Source organism: Oncorhynchus kisutch, linkage group LG14 (genome assembly GCF_002021735.2).
Source record: "Oncorhynchus kisutch isolate 150728-3 linkage group LG14, Okis_V2, whole genome shotgun sequence".
In the NCBI taxonomy this organism is placed as follows: Eukaryota; Metazoa; Chordata; class Actinopteri; order Salmoniformes; family Salmonidae; genus Oncorhynchus; species Oncorhynchus kisutch.
Genome location: NC_034187.2, coordinates 36,726,428 through 36,743,531, shown reverse-complemented (window position 1 = coordinate 36,743,531; position 17,104 = coordinate 36,726,428). Strand labels below are relative to the sequence as shown.

The 17,104-nt window shown below is 41.9% G+C and overlaps 1 protein-coding gene across 3 annotated transcripts in view; it reads right to left on the bottom strand.

Moving 5' to 3' along the window:
- The window catches only part of smyd3 (SET and MYND domain containing 3), a 194,312-nt gene extending 177,212 nt beyond the window's left edge, over positions 1 to 17,100 (bottom strand). For 2 of the 3 annotated variants that reach the window (XM_020500909.2, XM_031788326.1), the window contains exon 1: positions 16,841 to 17,097. In XM_020500909.2, the coding sequence (XP_020356498.2) occupies positions 16,841 to 17,001 (161 nt within the window). In that variant the 5' untranslated portion in view covers positions 17,002 to 17,097. Of the gene's footprint in view, positions 1 to 16,840 lie in introns of all 3 variants that reach the window. The other variant, XR_004202780.1, reaches the window with a different exon arrangement.
- Positions 17,101 to 17,104: the final 4 nt, after the last annotated feature.

Genomic DNA, 17,104 nt, shown 5'->3' with positions numbered 1-17,104 from the left:
GAAAGCACTGTATCTCAGATACCCAGATCATGAAATATTGCGTCTTCAAATGAAGAATCTGTGCCGTTGGGGGTAACTCGAGGACAGGAGTTGGGAAACACTGCCCTAAATGACACCCTATAACCTAGCCCTAGATAATACACTACCTTTGACCTGGGACACATTAGGGGTGGCAAGTGGCCACAGTAGTGCACCAAAGGTAATAGGGTAGCATTTGAGACACAGGTTTTGTTTCTGAACCTGAAGAGGATCCACTGAAACCAGTCACTGGTGTACAGTATGCCCCCAAGACATAATTTGAATGGCATGACTAACCACACTTTCATCAGCAGTATGTATCAAGCAGTAAGTGTGTGTGTGTGTGTCTACTTAACATATTTCTTCAAATCTCTCAGTCTTCTGAACTGTGTGTGCACGATGTCTGACAACGGATAGACACGACCCCTGGGTATATCTGGTTAATAGCTTGCTCCAGTCAAATCAACATGACTCGCTCAATGTTCTGTGTTCAGCATTTCTACGTCGGTCTGTGCCTGAGGCTTGTGTGCCTGTGTGTGTGTGTGTGTGTGTGCCTGTGTGTGTGTGTGTGTGTGTGTGGGTGTGTGTGTGTGTGTGTGTGGGTGTGTGTGTGTGTGTGTGTGTGTACATGTTTTATTTTCTCCCTTTGTAAAGTAATTCCAACAGAAAGCTGCAGGTCCTACAATCCAAACATATGTAATCTAATCATGAAGTATTATGAGTGGTCCTTATGATTTTGCCACTGACGCATGAGAATGTGACATTAAGGACGTAATCTTAGCTCACATTACTAGGCTGCACACACGCACGCACACACACTGCTGGCAGCGGCCTGCTTCCTCTCAGCATGAAAGACATTGAGTGTTTCCTATCCATTCATTTGTCAGAATGGTTCAAATACTTTGCAGTTGTTTTTGGCTCTCTGAGACGCAGCTAACACACTTACCCTCCCTATTCCCTAATAACCTCTTCCTAACACGCACACACAACTATATATGGGGGTCAGAACCACTTAAAATCTTCCAACAGGCATTTCCTGGGTCTGTTTCTATAACAGGCAGAGAGATAAGGGAAGTCAGAGGAGAGAATGATGAAAAACTACAGACTTGACTATAAAAAACATTCAATGGTCTGTGAAGTCTATAAGAGTGATTCTTCATGAAACCAGGAACAAAAAGACATGACATATTTATGGCATTGTGGCCTTACCCAGGCCTCCTTTTAGACTCCATAATGTTTCATCCGTAGGTGCTACAAAGTAAACATTGGTGTCATATGAAGCTTTACCACTTTCTCTGTGATACGAGTCGTATTTTAACTTGAATAACAATTTTCTTACATTTATTTGTGCATATAAAAAATAGACATGAATATTGAAAATAAAACAAATGTAGATTTGGCAAATGTTTGTATATATTGTTGAATATAATATACTCTAGGGGAATATCACAGTTCCAGAGGGGGATCTCTGCCAGTTTTAAAGTTTAGGCCCATTTTAAACAGAGAAACAGGGCCACTGTTTCAGGGCCACGCACCTCTTCCCGTGGTTATACAGTATTTCCAGAACTGACATGCCACAGTTTTTTTGCGTACACATTTCAACAACATGTTCATTACTGTGGTTCCAAATGTTGAATAGGTAAAAAAAAAAATATATATATATATATATATATACGGGGTGAATCATATATTCAAAAGATAAAAATCGCTTTAATTAAAAAGCACTCTGCTTTATGAAGAAAAAAGTCAAGTGTACAAGACCGTGTACATACCAGAATTAGGGGGCAAACAAACTACTCATCCAACACAGCACTGCGATTTGTATTGTCCAATCCCAGAACATATACAAGTCACGTGACCACTGGGCATTCTTGAAACATGGCGGTTGTTTCAAATTTCTAATTAGCTTGCGAAGTAACCGTACACAGTAGCATCAAAGCTACTGATAACTAAAGGTTTCCCCTTTTGTCTGTGCTAGCTTTGGTGAAGCCTAATGCCAGTAGTCTTCTCTACTAGGCAGAAAACAACCACTAGAAAGCTTGTGATGTTTATAAACATAATAAGGATACTTCTATTTATGAATCGAACACGCATACACACGACACTGCGGACTGCTCCTTTTATAGAGAATGCATTTCACACTTCTCTTCGTCCCGAAAATAAACCATGACATCTGTTAACGAACATATATATGACGGCACTCGCGATAGCACCGTCACAGACGCAAACTGAACTTGTCGTGTGCGTTAGAACAGACCCAGGATCTGTTTCTGTGGCGGCAGAAACACATAGGCTCATGGTTAGTGTAGTTTTTGGTGCGAATTTGAAACCAGAAATTGACAGTAAAAACACGACTTCAACACAGAGGTTGAAAGAATCATAACCGATGGGCACTACATGAACATACGAATTGTTTTGCAATATTAGGAGAAAATAGAACGTCTACGTTGCACAGTAATATTGCTAATATTTAATATCACCACGGTTTATGAAGATTGAGAACAGTTACAGAACCACTCCTTTTTTATTTTATTTTTTATTTCACCTTTATTTAACCAGGTAGGCTAGTTGAGAACAAGTTCTCATTTGCAACTGCGACCTGGCCAAGATAAAGCATAGCAGTGTGAACAGACAACACAGAGTTACACATGGAGTAAACAATTAACAAGTCAATAACACAGTAGAAAAAAAAGAGTCTATATACATTGTGTGCAAAAGGCATGAGGAGGTAGGCGAATAATTACATTTTTGCAGATTAACACGGTCTGCTCTACTGACCTATCCAAATTCCTTAGAGCCCTATTGGCATAGTAGGCCATCTAACCAATCACAGCCCTCCTTTTACTTGTATCATTGTTTGTCCTGCAAATTTCCAGCAGAGGATTACCATTTTGAATCCCGTTTTCACATTCACTCTGTTGGTAATGCTTACAAATTGGATCATAACTCTAAAAGTAGCAGAGATCCCACTCTGGGACTTTGATATACCCATAAAGAATATTATGTTAAACAAAAAAATATCAAAATATCAAAATCAAAAAATCTAAAAAATAATTGCCTATTTTTTAAATCATGCTTATATTTTAATATAAAATAAATGAATGTAAGAAAATGGTTAGAAATCAAAATACGACTCATATCACAGAGAAAGTGGTAATACTTCATATGAGACCAATGTTGGCTTTGTAGCACCTACAAAGTCTTAAAGGAGGCCTGGGTAAGGCCACAATGTCATGAATATGATTAACTATTTCTCAATGTTGCTTTTAGATCAAAATTTCACAAAGACGTCAACAATCTTTCCTACTAAGGACCATTTTAGAGATTAAATCTTGTGAAATACCCTCAAAATCATTGTATTTTTTTTGTCCTGGTGGTGGTTTTGTGAAGAATCAAGTCAAAGCTAGGAGCTGAAACATACACCAGAGACTTCTCCAGTATCCTGATCAGATACATAGTAAATCAAACAGAATGATAAAACCTACAGCCTTCCAGTTGCGTTTCAGATACAGCAGTGGGCTATCTCATGCCATGGCTCTGTTTATTATTCAGTTCACCCATGAACGCTTTCCCCAACACAACTTTTACAGGACTTCAACTACTTTTATCTCTATTTATCTTGGGCAGGATATAGGCTCTGTGTAATGACATCACTCAGAGCTTTTTCCTTAACAGCTTGGACTGGACTTCCTCTGGATAAGGACCTGGCAAACACTGGGATTTATACCTTGTGTGTGTGTGTGTGTGTGTGTGCGCGCGCACACACACACGCGTGCCTGCATCCTTGGCCCGTACTGCTTCTGTTCAAAGATGACCAATAACATTATCGATGTAGAATGACAGAGAAACAGAGACAGAGCGAGAAGCATCAGTTAATGATATGCCGGACATGCAGATAGCTAATCGTTCTGAGATCCTATGGAGAGAAAGAGAGCCAGTCAGAGAAAGATGGACATCTACACTAACCATGGGGTTCTCTCAACACACACACACACGAGAACAAAGAGCCTTCATCTCAGTCCTGTAATTACTGGGTCTGGCTACAGGTTGTGGAATAAACCAGTGCACGCACACACAAGGAATGCTGGGATACATTTGGAACCATCAGATCAACAGTGAGTGTGAATAATCCAGTCTGCTCTACTGACCTCGTATGCTTTCACACATACATACCATGTAGACACTCCAACAGACTCACACACACTATTCTGTTGACCTCAGTCTACTTTCTCTGTAAATATCAGTATTACCGTACACAGATTGACTACTACTGCTGTTATTGGGTTAATTCATTGGCCTGGTCCTATTAAGACCTATTTTATTGAGTCGATTAGATCTCTGTTATGTTCTCTTTCTCCAGTTCAAGGCAAGGACTACTGTAGATATGTCCATCTTCGGGGTCTGTACCCAAAATGTGCATCTTCTCCTCTCATCTAAATCTTTATTTTTCTCCCCCCCACCACATCTCATGACTTTCATCTCTCTCTCTAGGTAATTTTGTTACCAAACTTCATATCTGCACTGTTCTTCAAGTAAATGTGTTTTTGCTAAATGTTCTGTGGCAATAGTTCAACTATATGCACAAGGACTACATTTATCTTTGCAATCATTGGTTTTTGTTTGGTATACATTTTAAAGGGAAAAATCACAACAACAAAAAGCCCCTGCCTGTCTCTCTCTCCCTCTCTCGTCTGAGCGGATTTTAGTTGACTTAGCAGGTGATGACATTCCGCTTGAGAGAATCCGTATCCTGGCATCTAATCAATATTCATGACTATGTTAAAGTGAGTTTATTAAGAAATGTTGACAAGCAATATAGAATTAAAGTACCTTTCTCTCTCTCGCTCTCTTTCTCTCATCAGATGGAATACTGGTACTGTACATGATGAATGAAGATGGAAGTGTCCTTTGATGGAAGTGTGTGCATGGTAATTCATTTCCTCAGTAAACTGCATAGCGATGGTTCAGTGTTAGGTAGTAATTAGCGGGGCCCTTTTCCACGGGCTGCCCATCGTGCCTGACTGATTTTCTCATTTCCAGGCCTCTGATCTGACAGGTCTGTGTGTGCATCTGTGTGCGTGGGCAAGGTTTAAGATGGTATATAGCAGGTTGTAATGCCTGGAGCATTCTAATGTAAGCTGCTGTGTGACCAAAGCCCACATTTGATCTTCTGACCAGGGATACGGCAGGATAGAAGAGGCCGTCTTGGGAAAAGAGACGCTTTGGACGGTAGGTTTGAGCGATGTACAGTTGATATCGTTTACCGGGGTATTGTGAAATAGCGATAGATGAAGACTCGGAGGCTGCAGGGGTGCATGCTACGCCACTGCTTATAAGTTCAATCTAAGATGTGTCCAATAAATGGAATCCAGATCAGGGTTCCAGCTATACATTTGGTTTGCTAACTTGCTATTTAAAAAGTGTCCAGATCAAGCTTCTTGGTTACAGCAGAGACATTCAATCCCCTCCTGGATCAAGATCCCGGTTGACTAAATTGTTTTGTGTATAAAATTAAAAAAATTTAACGTTTTTTCCCCCCCTTCTCAAATAGGGCCCCTTGCGTGCACTTCCGGTAATACCGTACAGAAACGGTATGATGGTATGAAAATGTGGACAAAGACCAACCCTACTCGACACACAAATGATTATTATTAAGGCCACAACAAATAATGTATTGTCAATCCTTCTATACCACGAAAACTCTAGGTTTGATGGCGACAGAAGATAAACTTTTCAAACACAGTGAAACAGGTACTTGCCTAAATAAAACGCACATTTTTGTTTTCCATTTCGCTATAGCGGACAAGACCGTGGTGTCCGAGTGATAATGTCACGATGATGCTAATCAAGATTTTACTAGATTCTAACCGCTACAGCTGCACTGGTCAATAAAAATCACATATGACCTATTTGAACGTCTCAAACTTTACCACGGCATCGATGACACACACACACACACACATACACACACCTACTTACTAGAGCTGATCCCATTTGTCGATTATTTGGTTGACCAAGATCTTTTTAAATCGAGGAATCACAAATCTACACTACTGTTAAAAAGTTGTGGTCACTTAGAAATGTCCTTGTTTTCCATGAAAACATACATGAAATGAGTTGCAATATGAATAGGAAATATAGTGAAGACATTGACAAGGTTATGAATAATGATTTTTAATTTAAATAATAATTGTGTCCTTTGCCTTCGTCAAAGAATCCTCCATTTGCAGAAATGACAGCCTTGGAGATCTTTGGCATTCTAGTTGTCAATTTGTTGAGGTAATCTGAAGAGATTTCACGCCATGCTTCCTGCTTCATGAAGCACCTCCCACAAGTTGGATTGGCTTGATGGGCATTTCTTACGGACCATACGATGAAGCTGCTCCCACAACAGCTCAATAGTGTTGAGATCCGGTGACTGTGCGGGCCACTTCATTATAGACAGAATACCAGCTGACTGCTTCTTCCCTAAATAGTTATTGCGTAGTTTGGAGCTGTGCTTTTGGTCGTTGTCCTGTTGTAGGAGGGAATTGGCTCCAATTAAGCGCCGTCCACAGGGTATGGCATGGCGTTGCAAAAATGGAGTTATAGCGTTCCTTCAAGATCCCTTTTACCCTGTACAAATCTCCCACTTCACCACCACCAAAGCACCCCCAGACCATCACATTGTCTCCACCATGCTTGACAGATGGCGCTAAGCACTCCTCCAGAATCTTTACATTTTTTCTGCGTCTCACGAATGTTCTTCTTTGTGATCCGAACACCTCAAATTTCGATTTGTCTGTCCGTAACACCTTTTTTCCAATCTTTCTCTGTCCAGTGTCTGTGTTCTTTTGCCCATCTTAATCTTTTCTTTTTATTGGCCAGTCTGAGATATGGCTTTTTCTTTGCAACTCTGCCTAGTAGGCCATTATCCCGGAGTCACCTCTTCACTGTTGACGTTGAGACTGGTGTTTTGCGGGTACTATTTAATGAAGCTGCCAGTTGAGGACGTTTGAGGCATCTGTTTCTCAAACTACACTCTAATGTACTTGTCCTCTTGCTCAGTTGTGCACCGGGGCCTCCCACTTCTCTTTCTATTCTGGTTAGAGCCAGTTTGCGCTGTTCTGTGAAGGGAGTAGTACACAGTGTTGTACGAGATCTTCAGTTTCTTGGCAATTTCTCGCATTTCTCGCCTTCATTTCTCAGAACAAGAAAAGAGTGACGAGTTTCAGAAGAAAGTTCTTTGTTTCTGGCCATTTTGAGCCTGTAATCGAACCCACAAATGCTGATGTCCCAGATACTCAACTAGTCTAAAGAAGGCCAGTTTTATTGCATCTTTAATCAGAACAACAGTTTTCAGCTGTGCTAACATAACCCTTTTGCAATTTTCTCATGATCAATTAGCATTTTAAAAACGATAAACTTGGATTAGCTAACACAACGTGCTATTGGAACACAGGAGTGACACGGAACCCAAACCGGCTGCATGCGTGCTGTTGCTACCTAATTTGTCCTGGGATATAAACATTGAGGAGTTGTTTTACCTGAAATGCACAAGGTCTTCTACTCCGACAATTAATCCACACATAAAACGGTCAACAAAATCATTTCTAGTCATCTCTCCTCCTTCCAGGCTTTTCATCTTTGAACTTATATGGTGATTGGCATCTAAACCTTCATAGTATTACTACACCAACCGGCAACACAGTTCGTCTTTCAATCACCCACGTGGGCATAACCAATGAGGAGATGGCACGTGGGTACCTGCTTCTATAAACCAATGAGGTGATGGGAGAGGCGGGATTGCAGCGAGATCTGCGTCAGAAATAGGAATTACTTCTATTTTATCCCTTGACAATGCAGACGCTCATTGACATGCAAGAGCAGTGTGGGTGCAATAATTGAATAACATAGATTCATAAACTTATTTTGCAACGCTCACAAGCGTGTGGTCAGCCTGTGACAGTTGCTGATAATGGGCCTCTGTACGCCTATGTCAATATTCCATAAAAAATCTGCCATTTCCAGCTACAATAGTCATTTACAACATTAACGTCTACAATGTATTTCTGATCAATTTTGATATTCTTTTAAAATGGACAATTTTGGGGGGATTTTCTTTCAAAAACAAGGACATTTCTTTGTGACCCCAAACTTTTGAACGGTAGTGTATTTTTTACTTTAAAGCACGAGACACCTGTCTGACTCACGCCTTGTAGACTATGTTGATTTCTGGCTTGTATTTAGTAGTTGTGTTTTCATTTTTAATAGAAGTGCTTAAAGCACCAGACAAGCTTAGTAGCCTACATATAATTGATTTTATTCAAACATAGGGTGTGTCTATATGGAAAAAAAACACGTTTCAAAATGTCTAAACAATCAATGGGTCGAAAGAACAGACAACTCTCGGTCAGCCAAGATTATTTTTTGGGTAAAATAGATTATTTTTGGGGTAAAAGAGAGCTGTTGCGCTAAATGCTATGGTGCTGAGCTCATGGTTTCGTGTGAATGGGTGTGTTGTTTAGGATGTTTTAACTCTCTAATTTGACTAATTTAAAAGTCAAACCTAATAGCCATTGTAATGGTGGTGACTAATTCATCTGGTGGTCTCTTTGAACAGTGTGTGCGTGTGTGTGTTTCCATAAGCAACAACAGACTCATTGTCTGCCGGCTACTTTTCCACTTCATTAACTAGGCTTCTTTTCAATTAAAAGTTTTAATTCGCAAGTCAGAAAGGTCTGTATATCCTTCTCCCGCTAGAACAAACGATAGGCTCTACGCATCTTCTAGTGACCTATTGATAGGACAGGCGCGCTGTGGTCGGCTGCGGTCAAATTTCTTTTCACGGATGAGGGAGAGCACGAGGAGTTTCATGTGAGTGAATTAGCACGTCCCATGTAAATGTAAGTGGTAACGATGAGTTGAAATCCACTTAAATTTGTCTTGTGGCACATTCATTTCATTTTCTTCTGCGTCTTTCATAGGCCTATATAGCCAGCCACGGAGTCGGGGCACATTGGCTATTTATTGTCGAACTGACTGAAAAAGGTCTACCTGCTATATCCCTTTGCTATTCATACAACGTAGTCATACAGCCATGGTATAGCTCCTGATAATATAGGCCTAGACATTATCTAAAACAACAACTAACACCACACTGTAGTCATACATTTGCAGTCATTCTAATTGCAAAGGCATGTCTTTCTACTCAAAACCACAACTCATTTGACCGATCTGAGAGGTGACGTTGCTAAAGTATTCAATAACTTAGCTATGTATTTCGGATGGAATGAATGCATTAGATTTTACCTGGAGGGAGAGAGAGAGAGAAAATAGGATGGAGAGGAATGCTGACAAGCCTGTCAACAAATCCCCCTGTTCTCATCTCGACTTTGCGTTGGAGATTTTCTGTGAACATTGCATCTTTCCCCTCTTATCTAAAGTAGGTATTTGTATGCTTCAGGACAGACTGCATACAGTCAGCTCTTTTCCTCATCTCGGAGGATTATTAAATCGGTCTGTGTGGCGCGCGTGTGAAGAATAATTTGCTCTAGTAAACTATTCCTGAGCGATTCCACACCTGCGTAGCCAAAAACCATATCACATTGTTCTGGCAATTATTATCAATATGACCCAAAGTTAGAAATTAGACCCACATTAAACCAACACCTACTGCCAGAGTCAACGCCTGGCCTAATCGCGTGCATGTAATTAGGCCAGGCGTTGTCTCTGCCAGGAGATGTTGCTGTGATTTTAGTTTAATGTGGGTCTAAATTCTAACATTAGGTCATATTGATAATAATCACACACAAGTAACCACTGATAACACAGCTAAACACTCCCTTTGAACTGTCAGACATACCAATCACTATGATCATAAACACACAAACCCACTTTCTCTCCTTCTATCCCCCCTCCCTCTTCTCTCCTGTGACTGGAGGAACTGCAAATTATTTGTTTGTTTGTTGACCTGTGGCTAGCAAGACAATGCGATGTTGAGTGTGTGTGTGTGTGTGTGTGTGTGTGTGTGTGTGTGTGTGTGTGTGGGTGTGTGTCAACTGCACCCCTAGCGATTAGCTCTCATTAAAAACAAACAGCAGAGAGAGAGATCAGCCAGGCAGCAATTACCTCCAGCTTTGATGTGGCTTTAATTCCTTTAAAAACGCCCCTCTGGCTAGTTTGAATCACAGACACACGCTTGCACATTTACAGACCAACATAGGCCTTTACTTAGGAAGATAAGAGTCTCAGGGGGGGGGGGTTTACTGGTCACGCAAGCTGACACCATCCTCACACTCACACATTATAACTCCACGACTACAGATCCTTTTGGGACAGTAATGGAGAACATGTTGGACAGAGGAGGGGTTGGGTGTTGGGGTGTCTGAAACATAGTGTAAAGTACTTCAGATAGGCCTAACCTAGTAAATAGAAATACCTGGTACAAAACAGGGGGGGGGGGGGCAAGCAGCACTGGTGTATAGTAGGCTATGTAGATCACTGTGTGTAGAAGCTAAGAGAGACAGACAGGTAGTAGGTTTATCGGAGGTTTATCGGAGTGCATAGTGTGCGACAAGAGCTTGAGCATATGGGTCATTCCACCTCAAAAAGCACAATAAAAGAGGATTTACACCCACCATCTCAGATTGTTCCGAAATTGTTTCTGTTAGTAAAAACAGATAAAATTAGCATTAGAGCAACATTATTTTGGTTGTAATAGGATTTGATCTCTAAGAAATTAAGCTAATTGAATGCACCCAAATTGCCAATTTTAAATTTATAGGATTTATATAATATAGTAACTAACATCCGATTTGGACCAAACTTTTTCAAACAATGAGTAAGACATGAGGAATCCAATGAAATACTCAAAAGCCACACCCAAACCCCTAGGCCAATCCCACCCCAACAAGTATATAAACTCCGCAAAAACAGAAACGGAAACAGCAACAACAACTGCCCGAGTTGTCCATCAGTGCGCAGACTGTCCGCAATAGGCTGAGAGAGGCTAGACTGAGGGCTTGTAGGCCTGTTGTAAGGCAGGTCCTCACCAGACATCACCGGCAACAACATCGCCTATGGGCACAAACCCACCGTCGCTGGACCAAACAGGACTGGCAAAAAGTGCTCTTCACTGACGGGTCGCGGTTTTGTCTAACCAGGGGTGATGGTCGGATTCGCGTTTGTCATCGAAGGAATGAGCGTTACACCGAAGCCTGTACTCTGGAGCGGATTGGATTGATTTGGAGGTGGAGGGTCCGTCATGGTCTGGGGCAGTGTGTCACAGCATCATTGGATTGAGCTTGTTGTCATTGCAGGCAATCTCAACGCTGTTCGTTACAGGGAAGACATCCTCCACCCTCATGTGGTACCCTTCCTGCAGGCTCATCCTGACATGACCCTCCAGCATTTTTTTTATTTTTTTTATTTTTATTTCACCTTTATTTAACCAGGTAGGCTAGTTGAGAACAAGTTCTCATTTGCAACTGCGACCTGGCCAAGATAAAGCATAGCAGTGTGAGCATACAACAAAGAGTTACACATGGAGTAAACAATTAACAAGTCAATAACACAGTAGAAAACGAAGGGGGGGTCTATATACAATGTGTGCAAAAGGCATGAGGAGGTAGGCAAATAATTACAATTTTGCAGATTAACACTGGAGTGATAAAAGATCAGATGGTCATGTACAGGTAGAGATATTGGTGTGCAGAAGAGCAGAAAAGTAAATAAATAGAAACAGTACGGGGATGAGGTAGGTGAAAAGGGTGGGCTATTTACCAATAGACTATGTACAGCTGCAGCGATCGGTTAGCTGCTCAGATAGCTGATGTTTGAAGTTGGTGAGGGAGATAAAAGTCTCCAACTTCAGCGATTTTTGCAATTCGTTCCAGTCACAGGCAGCAGAGTACTGGAACGAAAGGCGGCCAAATGAGGTGTTGGCTTTAGGGATGATCAGTGAGATACACCTGCTGGAGCGCGTGCTACGGATGGGTGTTGCCATCGTGACCAGTGAGCTGAGATAAGGCGGAGCTTTACCTAGCATAGACTTGTAGATGACCTGGAGCCAGTGGGTCTGGCGACGAATATGTAGCGAGGGCCAGCCGACTAGAGCATACAAGTCGCAGTGGTGGGTAGTATAAGGTGCTTTAGTGACAAAACGGATGGCACTGTGATAGACTGCATCCAGTTTGCTGAGTAGAGTGTTGGAAGCCATTTTGTAGATGACATCGCCGAAGTCGAGGATCGGTAGGATAGTCAGTTTTACTAGGGTAAGCTTGGCGGCTTGAGTGAAGGAGGCTTTGTTGCGGAATAGAAAGCCGACTCTTGATTTGATTTTCGATTGGAGATGTTTGATATGAGTCTGGAAGGAGAGTTTGCGGTCTAGCCAGACACCTAGGTACTTATAGACGTCCACATATTCTAGGTCGGAACCATCCAGGGTGGTGATGCTAGTCGGGCATGCAGGTGCAGGCAGCGACCGGTTGAAAAGCATGCATTTGGTCTTACTAGCGTTTAAGAGCAGTTGGAGGCCACGGAAGGAGTGTTGTATGGCATTGAAGCTTGTTTGGAGGTTAGATAGCACAGTGTCCAGAGACGGGCCGAAAGTATATAGAATGGTGTCGTCTGCGTAGAGGTGGATCAGGGAATCGCCCGCAGCAAGAGCAACATCATTGATATACACAGAGAAAAGAGTCGGCCCGAGAATTGAACCCTGTGGCACCCCCATAGAGACTGCCAGAGGACCGGACAGCATGCCCTCCGATTTGACACACTGAACTCTGTCTGCAAAGTAATTGGTGAACCAGGCAAGGCAGTCATCCGAAAAACCGAGGCTACTGAGTCTGCCGATAAGAATATGGTGATTGACAGAGTCGAAAGCCTTGGCGAGGTCGATGAAGACGGCTGCACAGTACTGTCTTTTATCGATGGCGGTTATGATGTCGTTTAGTACCTTGAGTGTGGCTGAGGTGCACCCATGACCGGCTCGGAAACCAGATTGCACAGCGGAGAAGGTACGGTGGGATTCGAGATGGTCAGTGACCTGTTTGTTGACTTGGCTTTCGAAGACCTTAGATAGGCAGGGCAGGATGGATATAGGTCTGTAACAGTTTGGGTCCAGGGTGTCTCCCCCTTTGAAGAGGGGGATGACTGCGGCAGCTTTCCAATCCTTGGGGATCTCAGACGAGATGAAAGAGAGGTTGAACAGGCTGGTAATAGGGGTTGCGACAATGGTGGCAGATAGTTTCAGAAATAGAGGGTCCAGATTGTCAAGCCCAGCTGACAATGCCACCAGCCATACTGCTCGTTCTGTACGTGATTTCCTGAAAGACAGAAATGTCAGTGTTCTGCCATGGCCAGCGAAGAGCCCGGATCTCAATCCCATTGAGCAAGTCTGGGACCTGTTGGATCGGAGGGTGAGGGCTAGGGCTATTCCTCCCCAGAAATGTCCGGGAACTTGCAGGTGCCTTGGTAGAAAATCTCACAGCAACAACTGGCAAATCTGGTGCAGTCCATGAGGAGATGCACTGCAGTACTTAATGCAGCTGGTGGCCACACCAGATACTGACTGTTACTTTTGATTTTGACCCCCCCCCCCCCCCCCCTTTGTTCAGGGACACATTATTCCATTTCTGTTAGTCACATGTCTGTGGAACTTGTTCAGTTTATGTCTCAGTTGTTGAATCTTATCTTCATACAAATATTTACACATGTTAAGTTTGCTGAAAATAAACACAGTTTTTTGCTGAGTTTAGTATCAGTTGCCTGTTTGACAAGTAATATGGCGCTGCGGCTTAGGGTATTGTTTCTTCATTCTATGTAATGAATTCCCAGTGAATTTAGTTATGTTATTTTCCCATATTCAGAGAAATTAGCCATTGAAGTTTAGGTTTATGTCCCAACCTACATATTACCAGGTTCTGACAACTATAAATCACCGTTCCAGGTGATTAATTTTTTTAATTATCACCCCCCTTTTCCTTCCTATAATTCACACCCACGTCCACCCGCTTACAGAGAGAAGGTACGTATCTCAGTGAAAATGTTGAATATGAGATCTGTCAACATAAAGCGTGAAAGCTCTTAAAAAGGCCAGAGATGTTCAATAAAATATGACTGAACCAAACACGTAGGCAGGAAAATATTTCAATGAAAATACCTATAGACTTTTCTACACTAAGGGGGATGAATATTAATCAGTGGGTTTCCTGTTTGTTTATCTCTATGCCATCTGGACACACACTCTCTCTCTCTTTTGGACTAGCAGTATCTAATAGATGGAGCAGACAGAATGGAGGTGGGGGGTGATGATGTCATGATGAGCAGAGGGGTCAGGGGTCGGCTTAGACAAGCTTTTGTTTTGGTTCTCAAACATTTCCGCCTGCATTCCGTTGTGGATGTGAGCATAATAACCACTTTGCTCTCAGGTCAGTGGCTCATCATTTCAGACACACACACACTTGCTGTGAGTGAAGTGAGTGAGTGAGTGTGTAACTGAATGCTGGGGTAAAGTCATTTCTTAAAGTGATGGGTGTTCAGTGTTAAGCAGCTAACAACATCAATAAGACCCCATAAACACGTCAACAACACACACACAGGGGCGCCTGAGCAATGTTGCAAATGGAGAAGCTGCAGCCCCACTTACAAAGTATTATGATCCATTGGATAATTTGTCCTTTTTAATGATTGGAAATATTTTGATCTCATCAGACCAAAGGACTGATTTCCACCGGTCTAATGTCCTTTGCTCATGTTTCTTGGCCCAAGCAAGTCTCTTCTTATTGGTGTCCTTTGGTAGTGGTTTCTTTGCAGCAATTCGACCATGAAGGCCTGATTCACGCAGTCTCCTCTGACCAGTTGATGTTGAGATGTGTCTGTTACTTGATCTCTGAAGCATTTATTTAGGCTGCAATTTCTGAGGCTGATAACTCTAATGAACTTATCATCTGCAGCAGAGTTAACTCTGGGTCTTCCTTTCCTGTGGTGTTCTTCATGAGAGCCAGTTTCATCATAGATCTTGATGGTTTTTGCGACTGCACTTAAAGAAACTTTCAAAGGTCTTGAAATTTTCCAGATTAATTGACCTTCATGTCTTAAAGTAATGATGGACTGTTGTTTCTCTTTGTTTTTGCCATAATATGGACTTGATTTTTACCAAATAGGGCTATCTTCTAAAATATATTTGTTCATCTTCACTATTATTCAACAATGTAGAAAATAGTAAAAAATAAAAACCCTGGAATGAGTTTGTCTCCAAACTTTTGACTGGTACTGTATATGACATAATAATTAACAGATTGCATTTTACAACCCCTCTTCCGTAACCTCAAGATAAAGGATTTTGCCCACTGGAAAGTTTTGCTTCTCTCCTGTGCGCCACAGCTTTAGTTCTGTGCAGTTAGAAAGACATAGTTGCACCACTGATGTACAAATTAAAAGGCATGTTTTATCCATTTTGTTGTGCTGTTAAAATGTGTATCATGTCCGATGTCAGGGAGTTGTTTCATATCATTTGAGCTGCGAGTCATTTCACTTTTCCTTTAAAAAAACATGTTGATGAGCACAGGCATGTAACAGTAGGCCTAATGTATTATTTGCAAGATCCCCCAGCTGAGCAGTGAAATTCAACCGCATATTCAACCACAAAGACCACAGAGGTTTTCCAATGGTCCGTAAATTAAGGGCACCTATTGGTAGATGGGTAAAAAATAAATAAAAGACACTAAATATCCCTTTGAGCAGAGTGTAGTTATTAATTACACTTTGGATGGTGTATCAACACACCCAGTCACTACAAAAATACAGGCTTCCTTCCTAACTCAGTTGCCGGAGAGGATAGAAACCACTCAGGGATTTAACCATGAGGCCAATGGTGATTTTAAAACAGTCACAGAGTTTAATGGCTGTGATAGGAGAAAACTGAGGATGGAGCAACCACATTGTAGTTACTCCACAATAGTAACCTAATTGACAGAGTGAAAAGAAGGGAGCCTGTACAGAATAGAAATATTCCAAAACACGCATCCTGTTTGCAATAAGTCACTAAAGTAAAACTGCAAAAAAAACAGCAAAGAAATTAACTTTATGTCCTGAATAGAAAGTGTTATGTTTGGGGCAAAACCAACACAACACATTACTGAGTACCACTCTTCATGTTTTCAAGCATGGTGGTAGGTGCATCATGTTATGGGTATGCTCGTCATCGGCAAGGACTAGGGAGTTTGAGGGGAAAATAAATGGAATAGCGCCGATCACAGGCAAAATCCTAGAGGAACACTTGGTTCAGTCTTCTTTCCCAACAGACACTGGGAGACAAATTCACCTTTCAACAGGACAATAACCTAAAACACAAAGCCAAATAGACACCGGAATTGCTTACCAAGATGACATTGAATGTTCCTGAGTGCTCATCTCATAGCCTACTGCTACAATAGATTCCGATACACAAAGATTGTATAGAGCTGAAGAAAATGGAAAAGCAACACTGCCATCTAGCGTCCAGTTTGAGTACATCAGCAAAGCTCACGTGTATCAACGTAGTGTATCAACGTTTTTGTACTGTTGTAGTTGATTCTACACTCCGTTTCGTTGGAAATTAATAATAAGAGCAGTTTATGGCTGTGTTAGTGATCTAAAAAAAGGCAGTTAGCTAGCTGTTAGTTATATAGCAGTATCTGACAACAACCCGACCAACAAGGGTCCAGAACGCAATAACGACGAAATTGTACGTAGGCACAGGTAGAGGGTCAGTTTCCCCTCCACAAATCCTATTGGGTAAAACGCAAAAACGTACTTTAGATAAGTCTCAAATCAGAACGAAAAGGTCAACAGCTCTTACCGTGAGAAGCAGCTGTGACAGAAGTATTTGGCGCATGTGTTGGACACGCAGTATGCTAGAGGTTCCGCCGTATACAGGAGTTCACCTGCGTGTATTTCGTGTGTTGCTCGTAAACCATTCCCTTTCCCTGCAGAGGCAAAACGTTCGAACTTTGACGCCATCCCGATCTCGCACGCATGTGGAACTGGGGAAATTGTGTTTACATCCGCAATGGCCGTCAGACCAAAGATGGTGGATAAATTAAGATGTCTTACTCATGCCGTT